The following is a 13,187-nucleotide window of genomic DNA, read 5'->3' as shown; positions in this document are numbered from 1 at the left end:
TCTGAAGGTCTGACCCGAGTTTGGAGTTTGTAGAGTTAAAGCTCTAGGAGGAGTAGCAGTCAGAAAATTTTGAGTAAGAAGAATAATAATAATATGTTTAAATAGGATTTCAGTAAGTTGGCTTTCTCAAGCCAACTTAATAATAAGTTTAAATAGGATTTCAGTAAGTTGGCTTTCTCAAGCCAACTTAATAACAAAAATATCTATATTGAAATTTGTTGTAATAGTAAAATAAACTATCATAAAATAAGATTTTCATTACATAGATGAGCAAACTTATCTGAATGTATCTAGGAGACAGATCTTACTTTTTGCTGGCCTCGCAGACATCAACAATGTTGGAGAAGAGATGATGATGTTCTGTTTTGTTAATGGTTTCACTGAGCTCATTTGAGTTCTTAAAGAGGCGAACGAGGATCTCCAGACTGTGCAAGTAACTGTGCTCTGATGAGATGACCTCAAATATGGCCTAAGGGAGAGAAACCTTTTTTAGACCTTGCATTTCACCTGTCTAGTTTCAATTACTACAGATTTCATGCTCATATCTACATGAGGATCTCTCCTAGCTGACAAAAAGCTGGATAATAACAGGTGAAAGTTTACACAGAGCTGAAAGGAACTGATACAAATAATAAACATCCGATAAATCTAAAAGGCACAGAGTTTGAGCAATGATCTGTTGCATTGTCCTTGCCTTAAGCTTCTCTGCTAAATCTCTCTGCTGAAAATGCAGTAAAACCAGTAAATGTATGAAATATGATTACAATTTAAAATAGCTGTTTTCTAATTTGATATATTTTAAAATGCAATTTATTCCTGAGATAAGCAGAAAGTTCGGTAAGACTTTACTTGAAGGGGTGTGCGTAAGACAGGACACCTTCATAATCATGACATGACACGTCATGAATACGAAGGAGGTTTTATGTAATTTCATGTTTATGTAATTGTCATTAAGTGTCATTCGCTCAATTATGATATTTTTAATGCAAACATGACTTTGTTTGAAATTTCTGTTATGAAAACCAATACATCATCATAACCTGTCAGTGTCTTTGTCATGACAACTTGACATTACTAAAACAGCACAACCTGTCATAAATATGTGAAACATGACATCGCAGATTAATTATCAAACTTAAGAAATCACTTAGCTTTATGGGTTAACATTACATTAAACTGTCAGGTGGTTGGTTTTGAGCATTACATTAAAGTGTCCTGTGATTGGTTTTGACATTGGCTGTCATGAGGCCATTAAAACATTTTAATGACAAATTCAAATTTGTGCCACTGTAGTTGAGGCCAAGAAAAATATTCATGACACAGTTATAATGGCCTCATGACAGCCAATGTCAAAACCAATCACATGACACTTTAATGTAATGTAATGTTAACCCATAAAGCTAAGTGGTTTCTTAAGTGTGATAATTTATATCACTGACAAGTTATGATGTATTGGTTTATGTCAGGTTGTCATAACAAAGACATCTCAAACACTATCATATTTGCATAAAAAATGTCATAATTGAGCAAATGACACATAGGGCCCTATTTTAACGATCTGAAACACAAGTAGCAAGCGCAAAGCACAAGTAACTTTATGGGCGGGTCTTGGGCGCTGTTGCTATTTTACCGGCGGGATAAATGACTCTTGCGCCGGGTGCAAGTTTAAAAGGGGTTGGTCTGAAGTAGCTTCATTATTCATAGGTGTGGTTTGGGCGTAACGGAAACAAACCAACAAGACCGTCATATCACATTCCCTTTAAGAGCATGATGAACGAGGTGCGCTTGTTCCATGGCGCAATTCTATTTTAACGGCGCATTTACGGCGCGCTTCAGCATCAGTTCACATCCGAGGAGATCGATGTTCTCGTCAGGGCCGTAAACGAAAGAGAAGGGACATTGGGGATGGGACAAACCCACCCAAATTAACTTCGGTTAAACATGCATATAATAATTTGGGTAAATGTGTAAGCTTCATGCCTATTTTCCCATTGTCATGGACACAACAATGATTTCCCTCATGTTTATATATTTTTCCCTATAATAATTTATAATTTGCAAAAAGTAAAATGCATCTATGTTGTTCACACTGTATTATGGCCAAGCATGCGCACTTAAAATCGCATCTGAATGTACGCGCAACACGCCACTGGTCATTGGCGCAATTGTTTTCTGGAACTGCAAAATAGCACCAGGGGTTGTTTGCACCGAATCACGCCTCCCTTTTGCGCCGACCCGCCCAGGGAGCGCAAGTTCATTTCCTAAGTTACCGACGTGCGTCTGTGGAGGAAAAAAGCCTGCTTTGCGCCGGTGCAAAATAGGAATGAAAAATGCGTCAGTGTATAAAGTAATTTGCGCTGGGCGCAAGATAGGGCCCTTAATGACAGTTGTCATAAACCTCCTTCATATTCATGTCCTTTTTTAGCCTAATGTCTTTAAAGCAAAATATGACTTGTGGAATTTAATGCAAAACCGAGATAAAAAGTTCAGGGATACACCCATGCAAGGCCAGATTTTAATGGTTCATTCAATTGGCAAGTGACAGGCTTCACAGAAGAAGCAGTATTTAAACTGAAATAATCTGTCTTTTAAAACATTTTGATATGAGCAAAACCAAAAGAGAGAGAAAGAATAAATCAGGTAGGCTGATCTGGAACTTTACCTCTTGTCTCTTTCGTTCTTCTTGATTTAACATCTCACACTTTCCACTTTTTTTAACCTGAAATAGAGAGTTGAGGATAAGAATCTCAGTAACAAATTAAAATTAATTAAACATATAGGACACTGCAGAATGTGCAGACCACAGTCCGGTTCCCTGGCTTGGTTCCAACTGGACTGCAAGACATAATGACAATCGTAGCACCATTTTCCGTTACTACAGTTTAAAGTTAGCAGCGTGTCAAAACAACAGAGCATATACACCACAAGCGCTCAGTGTAATTTATGGTAATGATGTTTCGAATGTATATCCTCTAATATTTTTATCTGGAGCCAAACATGCAATGTCATTCAAGCCCTTTTGGTTACATGCGCATTGCTTCTCTCTTCCACTAAATACGCTAAAGTGCCACATTAAGAGCTCCAGATTATAGGTCATGAAGATGCGGATAGAAGAACCCAAAAGCAGACTGAATGCTCAACACAAAATTTATTCAAGACAAAACAGAGAAAACAAAACCAACGAGGGGGAAAAACAGAACTGAAAGGCAATATTCCAAGACTAAGACAAAAAGTAGACTAGGACTGAATTCAGACTAAGAAAAGAAAACAAACAGCTACACAAAGCAGAATTAATATAACAAGATTCAGACTACGTACTCACAGGATGCAACACACAATGTTTGACAATGAACCGACACAGGACAGCAAACACAAGAAGATTAAATAGGGAGAAACTAATGAGGGTAACAGGTGACACAGACTAGGTAATAATGACAGGACGAGGATAACAAGGGGGGCGGGGTATTAAACGAGACAACACAAGCACATGGCCCAAACAACAGGCCATGCGCTTGCCTTGTACACAAAACATGATCCTGCCACAAGACTAGAAAAATCAATGACATGATGGCAGAATCATGACATTATGTGGTTATTTTAACAAGAATAGCACAAAAAAACACTGCAAACAAAATTAGAATACAGCAAATACAATTATTTTTATATTTCCATTATCTGTCATACATATACAGTCATGTGAAAAAGAGAGTACACCATCTTTGCTATCAACGGTTTTACGTATCAGGACTATATGCCACTACACAGCCAGGAAGAAATAAAACGAGGAAGATGCAAGGCAAGATGAATGTAGAGCTGCTGTTCTCGTTGGTGCTAGAACATAAAGAACTATATGACAAACGTGACAGGGACTACAAACATCTTGATAAAAGAGAACTCTTATGGGGTTGTATTGCAGAGCAAATTGGCACTAATGTTAGGGAATGAATTTGCATGTTCACTCGGCTCATCATCAGCAAAAATCGCTTGGGTGTGAACACAAAAAACACGTTGAAAAACGCTGATGAATAACACGTGCTGATATTCGTCCTGGTGTGTACGGGCCTTTAAACTATTAATCGGATCAAGTGATTTGCAGAGGAGGGATTTAAAGCTGTTCCCTTTTTCCCTGGTGATTCACTTTTTAATTTTTACTTAATATAACGTTATAGCCTTTTTTGTTGATCACATCCCAGACAGCAAACTGACATTGAATCAGCGTGGAAACAACGTCTCTCATGACATCGAAACAACGTTGATCTGGCATTGTTTTGCTCATCGAATTAACGTTGAACCAACGTCAGACGCGTCATTCTTCAAAGCTAAATGAAAATTGGTAATTGGTATGCAATTCGTTTGCTTTCCTAACGTTGAAATAACGTTGATTTCAAGTTGATTTTCCGTTAGTTTTGAAGAATGACGTGTCTGACGTTGGTTCAACGTTAATTCGATGAGCAAAACAATACCAGATCAACGTTGTTTCGATGTCATGTTTCCACGTTGATTCAATGTCAGTTTGCTATCTGGGATATTTTACCATTGCATGTGTTTTAACAGCTAGATCATGTTGCTATGGACACAGTTCTGTTCACTCCGGTAATATAACCATTTTTAAATTAATAAACTCCTTTTTAAATCACTATTTTATGTCAAATTATTGATTTATTTGGTAGGTAGCCATGTTATAAGTGGGAAAATGTATAGCGACCCCCGCAGGCTGATTCAAGACCCTTCCGCTTTAGAGTCTGCGGGTTTGTATTCGCTATAACAACTAGGGCTGGGTTATAAATAGGGTTGGGAACCGAGAACCGGTTCTTTTCCAGAACCGGTTGTGTTTTTGAAAAAATACCGGAACCGTGCAAAATTCCTAAGTTTCGGTTCCGAAAACGGTTCTGATGCCGATGCGATATCATCATGTGGGCGAAGTGCTGGGAGTATAAGACGCCGTCTTATTCCTAAATGACAAAAACTTCACCACTGAAGTTGCGATTTGCTCTCACACGCGCTGCATTTGTCACACACAGACACACGCACGCTGCGCGCGCCGACCGCCGAGTCACTCTCTAGCCTACATTCAAATCTGTTTGCGCTGAGAGAGAGAGAGCAGTTGTCGATATGAAACTGCTTTACAATCACACAGTCTCAATATTTATTTGTTTCACATATTCAAATGATTTCCGTTACAGAATTAGTTAGATTATAGTTTGAGTAAACATTGACGGTAGTGGTCAAAACAGATGCAGTCCGTATATTTTTTGTGTTCAGAATTTACAAAATATATACAATGAGCGAGTACATCATAATGTTTTTTTTTCAAACCGTGTTTTTGTCTTATCTTGAATCACTACGTAAAGCCTGTAATAAGCGTTAATTCTCGGACTTCTTGTTTAGACTGGCCGGCGGATCGCAGCAGCTGCGGAGTAGCCCAATGCCTGCGTGACTCGTCATGGACATAAACAGAGAGAAGTAGCTCCGGCAACAATGTTCTTCCGCAAGACGCATGCAGTTCTGTTTATTAACTGCTAGAGCGCCGATTTATCCAGTAATGAAATAAGTAAAGTCTTTATAAATCAATCATTCAAACCGTTTTAAAAAATAATCTGTTCTACACACATATGTGTGTTAAAGCATATTCTACTCCTTCTGAGAGGGTATTCTTCACTGTTGGAGATACAATAAAGGAGAGGTCTAAATTATTATAGAGAATGCAGAATTTTTTAATTTCCATATATATATATATATATATATTTTTTTTTTTTTTGCAAAGATTGCTTAATAATATTTTGAGTTTGTTTACATTACCAGTCTGTTAAACTAATTTGTCAAGTACTATAAGAAATAAACACGAAAATGATTGTGGATTTTTCTCTTACTAATATTTTTAATTGAATGGGAACCGGAACCGGAACCGGAATCGTTTGGCGGAACCGGAATCGGAACCGGAAAATTTCTCACGATTCCCAACCCTAGTTATAAATATCGATTTCTCGATATTAATCGATTCTCATTTTTACGAACCGAACCGATATTGATTCTTAAATCTCAAGAATCGATTAGTCATCCTGTTTCATTTGAATGAATGGGATATTGTATCGCGGCTGCGCGCATCCAAAAACTCACAATAATCTTTGTCCTTTGTTACTATTGATATGAAACAAAGTCTCAATTTTCAAATTACGTCCATTTTCTTTAGAAATTCAAAAACATAAATAGCGTTTTGGCGCTGTGGCGTGAGATCGCACTGGTGCAGCTCAAGAGGAGCAGCAGCGCTGATCTCTCTTCCGGGTTAATGATACCAGTCACAGAGCGAAATAAACATGAATGAGCATCTGAAAGTGTGAAAGACAACTTATCAAAATCCGTATCATGTAGGGCTGTCGCGGTAACCGCAATATTGTAGTACCGCGCTTCTGACAAGTCAACCGCAGAGGATTGCACGTAACCGCAGCAACCGCGATATTCACGTTTTTTTTTATAAGGCTATACTTCTTGTTTTGAACTTAATGCATGTGTATTGAATGTTAAACACGTTCATAATGATAACAAGACTGTTTATCATGGTGATGTGTAGCCTACAGGCTTCACACAGACAGTGAATGAGAGAGATCGGCAGAGCGCGTGCAATTGCGTCTGTCTTTGAAGTCGTGAAAAGCTTGTCGTGTCAAAGGGAAGCAAAATATTTGTCGCATCATCATTAACGTTCTCTTCACGGGTATTTTCCCATAAACGCGCGTCAGCAGCAGCGCTGGTTGGGCCACAGCACAAGGAAGACGGGGGGAAATAAAATTAGTGAGTCACGCATTGAATCAATGCTATATGGGTCTCTAATAAGTGAAGCACCAGCGTTGCCCATGCGACGCATTGCTGCTCAGCTGAGCCTTGAAAAGTTGAACCTCAAAATTAAAAATAATTAACATCGTGTTTCTTTACATCTCTTTTAATGAATCAGCTTTTTTTTTAAACGTGTTCGTTGAATGAACGGTTCAATGACTGGGTCAAAGTCCGTTGTCATAACAATATGCGCGCTGAGTGAAAGTCTTTCAATGCGCATAGGCTACTGTAGACGCTGTTTAGTTTCAGTTACATTGGTTACTGAAAATGTCCTCGTTTTTGTCCACATTGTAAGCTTTATTTATATAGCAACAAATACAGATAAATTAAATAAATGAATAAATGGCGGTAATACCGCATATCGCGCTATTGAGCCACTCAAAATTACCGCAAGGGAAATTCCATAACCGCGACAGCCCTAGTATCATGTCACATTGATTCGCTCAATCAGCGTTTCCAGCGTTTCAACCGTGGAAAGAACAGCTTGTAAACAGCTTGTAATCAATGTATCGTCATATTTATCTCAGAAAATCCACATAAACTCGTTAGTCAGCTAGAAAAAAATAACTCCAGAGAGGAGCATTTTGCTAAATATATACACCATATTACATATGCTTTATGATCTTAATGTTCTTCAATATTTAATGCATATTTGAATAAATCTGGCAAGTTTTTATGACAGCCACCATTTAAATGTTTATATTTCATATAATCTTCTTATTATAAAATAAATAAGTGTAATTTAAGTGTTTGTATAGCTACAAAACAGTTCATTATTACCTTCATATTAGGCTAATGAAGCCTAGTAGGCTACAACTAGACTCCCATAGTTTACTGCATTAGTTAAGAGACTTGATTCCCTTGAGAAAAATGGCCATTTATTGTAACTGATATCCAAAATAATCTATATTGAATCGAATCGTAATCGAAATCGAATCGAATTGCAAGCTTGTGAATCGAAATCGAATCGAATTGTGAAATTTGTCTCAATACCCAGCCCTAATAACAACCGCCTGGCTATACATTATCCTTTACTTTATTTGTTATATGATTTGTATGTAGTAAATATATTGAGTAGTTATTACAATATTACAGGAAAGCGGCTCTGTAATCACCTGAGGTTTTCAAGAAGTTTTCTGTGTGCAAACATCCGAAGCATGTGCCCAGAATGCACTATACTGCAATGTACTCATTGTGTTTGTATTGTTTTGCAAAACACTTTTTCTGCTATTGAGGGGGATACTACAAGTAAGGTTAGGGACAGGTTTTACAATATGGTTAGGTTTAGTAACTTTGTGGGCGGATACCGGCGCTGTTACTATTTTCCCGGTGGGATAAATGCCTCTTGCGCCTGGCGCAAATCTAAAAGGGGTTGGTCTGAAGTAGCTTCATTATTCATAGGTGTGGTTTGGGCGTAACGGAAATAAACCAATAAGAGCGTCATATCACATTCCCTTTAAGAGCATGATGAACGAGGTGTGCTTGTTCCATGGCGCAATTCTATTATAACGGCGCATTTACGGCGCGCTTCAGCATCGGTTCACAGCCGAGGAGATCGATGTTCTCGTCAAGGCCATAAAACAAAGAAAAGTGACATTGGGGATGGGACAAACCCACCCAAATTAGCTTCGGTTAAACACGCATATAATAATTTAGGTAAATGTGTAAGCTTTATGCCTATTTTTCCCATCGTCATGGACACAATAATGATTTCCCTCGTGTTTATATATTTTTCCTTATAATAATGTATCATTTGCAAAAAGTAAAATGCATCTGTGTAGCTGAGAGAATCATCTAAAGTGTATGCACATTGTTCACACTCTGTATTATGGCCAAGCATGCACGCTTAAAATAGCGTCTGAATGTAGCGCAACGCGCCACTGACTTTAGACCAGTTTTTTTCTGGTCATTGGCGCAATTGTTTTCTGGAACTGCAAAATAGCACCAGGGGTTGTTTGCGCCGAAATACGCCTCCTTTTTGCGCCAACCCGCCCATAGAGCGCAAGTTCATTTCCTAGTTTACCGACGTGCTACTGTGGAGGAAAAAAGCCCGCTTTGCGCGAGTGCAAAATAGGAATGATAAATGTGTATAAAGTGTATAAAGTTATTTGCGCCGGGTGCAAGATAGAGCCCTGTATCGTATATTGGATGTGTATTTTTAAAATATAGTACAAAGTACAAAGTAAAAACATAAACATGTTGAACAATTTTGCTTTTAATGAGAAAAAAAAAGTTATATGCTCTGTCTATTAATTAATTTCAGTTTACTCTTGAAATAGATTTTCGGGTTATGGTCGGGTTAAGGTCACTATTCGCGTTTCTGAAACATTAGGAATAACCCGTTTACATGCGTGAGCAGAGAGAGTTTCTCCTGTAAACATGGAACTGCAGTATCCCGATGTAAACGGCGGCGCGCGGTTAGCGTCTAGACGTACGGACAACCTTAAGAGACGCAATATGCGTCCTTTCCGATTCTTCTTCCTGTATCCAAAGACAACAGCAGCAAGCGGATAATGAATAGTTCGGGGCAGATAGCGATCGCCTTTGTTTGCGCTTTGATGCTGGTAACGTTACTGACCTCGCTCCAAAAGTATGCTGTGTGTCTCGCCTGGTCTCGCCATGTTTACTTCCGGTATACTGCACACGGATTTTTTTTTTTTAAAGACCAAGATTCCTTGCGAATAGAACATGCACAGAACACAAATCACTATGGGGATATGCCGATACGCGTTTACATGACCAAAAATTCGGGTTAGAAAAGAATCATTGAATCAACGTGGAAATATGACATTGAAACAACGTTGATCTGACATAGTTTTGCTCATCGAATTAACGTTGAACCAACGTCAGACACGTCATTCTTTCAAAACGTTTCAACGTTATGAAAGCAAACCAATTTTCGATTTTCATTTAGCTTTGAAGAATGCCGCGTCTGACGTTTGTTCAACGTTAATTCGATGAGCAAAATCAACGTTGTTTCAATGTCATGAGAGACGTCGTTTCCACGTTGATTCAATGTCAGTTTGCTGTCTGGGACCCCAGGTATAATATCCCGGTTTTTGAAATCCGGGATATGAGCATATTCGGGTTTTTGCTGGTGTTTACATGGCCGTTCGCGACCGGGTTATTGCTAATATCCCGGTTTTGAACGGGTTATCGGCTGCATGTAAACCTGCTGGCTCCGGTACACAGTGCAGACGTTAGTTGGGCAACAGGTGCATTCAATCCCTAATTAACTTCTAATATGGGTCAGTACAAAGACCCGTGACTTAAGGTGTTTCTCAATGTCAAGGATACTTCCTTGGCAGGACGTGTCCTTCCAAGTCTTTTCCTTCAGAGTCTAGGCGAGGGTCCTCTTTAGCATTCAGAGAACACGTAAATGGAACAGACTAGCAAGTGCACGTCATTGCGTCATTACATCAGTGAAAGGTCCGCTTCGGTGCTGCAAAAATGGTAGTGCTACTGGTTTGGTTGCTGTACCGCACTGTTTAAACACACTTGACAGTCCTTATTTTGTCTTGTCAGTCCTAACAGTTAATGTTTTTACATAGATATTTGATTTAGTTTTAATCCAAATGATGCATGTGTGCTGAGTGAGCTATCAGCAACCTAGATCATGCAACATAAGTGCTCTCTTTCTCTTCTTTGTCTGGACACAAACACTGCACACACGCTGCGTGGTACTAGTTTTTGACATCGGATCATTTTAATGAGTAGGAGTACATGAGCTCAGATTCGGACCCGATAATGGGTATCTAATTTAATTCTAACTTCACGTAATCTTGTTGGTTAACGGTTAATGGTCAGACAGCAAGCTTCGGTTATCGGTTAGTAGAAAAATATAAATGAACATCCCTAACGTGAATCGTTGTGTTGACAGTGAATTGATTCTGTTTGATTCAGAGTTGGGGGTAACGAAAAACATGTAGCAGGCAGCGTTACGTAATCAGGATTCAAAAATCTGCTAACTGTAAAAAAAAACAACAAAAAAAACACCGTGGCTAGACTAACAAATAAATAGACATCACCAGAGCAAAATATTCAGTTACAGTTTAGTAGTAATGATTTTATGAATTACTTCAATGAGAAAATAGAAAGCATCCGAAACACAATTGTAAATGTACAATCCTCTATGGTGTCTTATGATTCAGCCTCAATTATCGCCCCTCAAGAACAACTACACCGCTTTACAACTACAGGATAGGACAGGAGGAGCTAAATAAACTTATCATTGCATCTAAATCAACAACATGTTTATTAGATCCAATACCCACTAAACTACTGAAAGAACTATTACCTGTAGTGGAAGAGCCTCTCCTCAATATTATTAACTCGTCTTTATCTTTAGGTCATGTTCCAAAAATATTCAAGCTGGCAGTAATAAAACCTCTCATTAAGAAACCGCAATTAGATCCAAATAACTTTAGCAAATTACAGACCCATTTCAAATCTTCCATTTATGTTAAAATACTAGAAAAAGTAGTGTCCGCTCAATTGTGCTCTTTCTTGCAAGAAAATTATATCTATGAAAAATTTCAGTCAGGATTCAGACCACATCATAGCATTGCTAGTTAAAATTACAAATGATTTTCTTTTAGCTTCTGACCAAGGCTGAATCTCAATACTAGTTGTACTCGATCTTAGCGCTGCGTTCGACACTATAGATCATAAAATACTCTTGGATCGACTACAGGGAGCAACTGAGGGGGGTGACTGGGATGCCAAAGTCACTATCAAGTTTTTAACATCTACTTTAGTGTAATGGAAATCATTATAAACATCAGCTATGCTCATTATTTCCCATTTGCTTTTCTGCCGTTGAAAAATGGCGTTCGTCAGCTCCAGTTTGTATCCAGCCTCTCACGGAGACTTCAGATGCCCCAACACCTGCTGCGATGAGACGACTCGACACCTGCGATGAGACGACTCGACGCCTGTGAAGAGACGACTCAACGCCAGCGATATGTTATGCCCTAAATTATTACATGATTAACTAAATGTGTTTTTTCCATGTACATTTCTGAAATGCACTTTCTGTAAAGCTTTGAAACAATATATATTGTGAAAATAAACAAATAAATTTGAATTGAAGTTAATTAAATTACAGAAACAAAAATAAAAAACAATTTATTTTTTTGTCACAAGACAAAAACAAAGACAAAGTCATTTTGAGATTAGAGAGCAAACATGAAAGACAAATAGTTAACTGGGACAGTAAGAGAGATAAGTAGAAGTGGTAAAATGTCTGACGATAACTCCACCCACTGAACTCTAGTCCAGATTCCTGTAAAAAAAAAGCTGCCAGGGACACTACAAATGATGATGTGACGTAACATGACCTCAAAATGTGTACCTTCCTGTTTCTAAGCACCTCTCCCTCTTGCTGGAAAGAACTGAAAGATTTCTGAGAATCCGAGTAAAACGAAATTAAAAGCAGCACCAAACTGGGGTTTGCCACTATTTTTCCAGGGAATATGGCTGGCAGACAGCAGCAGAGAAGTCTCATGACTCTTACATCATTTATGAACAAATTGTCTAGTTATTGTAAACATCTGCGTGTTACAAAAGACAGATGTCTCTGCGTTTTCAGAGACAGATGAGGAAGACAGACAGTGGAAGTGACAGGAATCTAGACAAGCCACCAAGAACTTTTAATAAATTTATAATACCAAACCATTGTAACTCTAAAACAGTCGACATACTACATACACTAGGCCCTTATTATGCAGATTTTAAGGCACCAGTAAATTCTCCAATTACTAAAATTCTCACTACAGATATTAGTATTATTGACTCTGGTATATCAAAATATTAAATTAGGGATCGACTGATATGGATTTTTTAGTGCCGATACGATAACGATTTTTTTCCCATCAGCCTTAGCCGATGACCGATACGGGCTGCCGATTTTCTTGAGCTGATATTTGGAGCCGATACATTTTGCTCCCTCAATTTACATCATAAAAATGACATGATGTTAACAAATGTTACAGGTCTCAATTCATCTTTGGCTAAGCCCCGCCCCCCTTAGTTACTGTTGCTACATCCGTCAAACTTCATCTGCGCTCTTCATAGCTTATGCTGTAACAGCTCTTTCTGCTGAAATGTTATCAAACTTTTATAAAGCACTAAAAGCAGCAAATAAAGTGTCCGATAGAAGTAGGCAAAAGGGGCTGCAATATGCGTTCGAAGGCTATATATTCAAGACGCAAGAAACAACAAGGCATCCAAAATAGAGGCAAAAGCATAACGTTACCGGTCACAGTCAAAAAATGAACCACAGCATTTCCTACTAATCGAGACGGAGGCTGGGACTTACAATATCAGGGAGCAAACGGACTACATGAGTATAACGTTGT

The 13,187-nt window shown here is 38.4% G+C and overlaps 1 protein-coding gene across 1 annotated transcript in view; it reads right to left on the bottom strand.

Moving 5' to 3' along the window:
- The window catches only part of LOC120486021 (rho guanine nucleotide exchange factor 26), a 134,875-nt gene that overhangs the window by 96,530 nt on the left and 25,158 nt on the right, over positions 1–13,187 (bottom strand). Inside the window, 2 exon segments of the mRNA XM_039681860.2 lie at positions 309–469; positions 2,663–2,719. Coding sequence (XP_039537794.2) covers positions 309–469; positions 2,663–2,719 — 218 coding nt within the window.

Source organism: Pimephales promelas, chromosome 10 (assembly GCF_988280905.1).
Source record: "Pimephales promelas chromosome 10, fPimPro1.hap1.1, whole genome shotgun sequence".
In the NCBI taxonomy this organism is placed as follows: Eukaryota; Metazoa; Chordata; class Actinopteri; order Cypriniformes; family Leuciscidae; genus Pimephales; species Pimephales promelas.
This window is presented reverse-complemented; position numbering and strand designations above follow the sequence as displayed.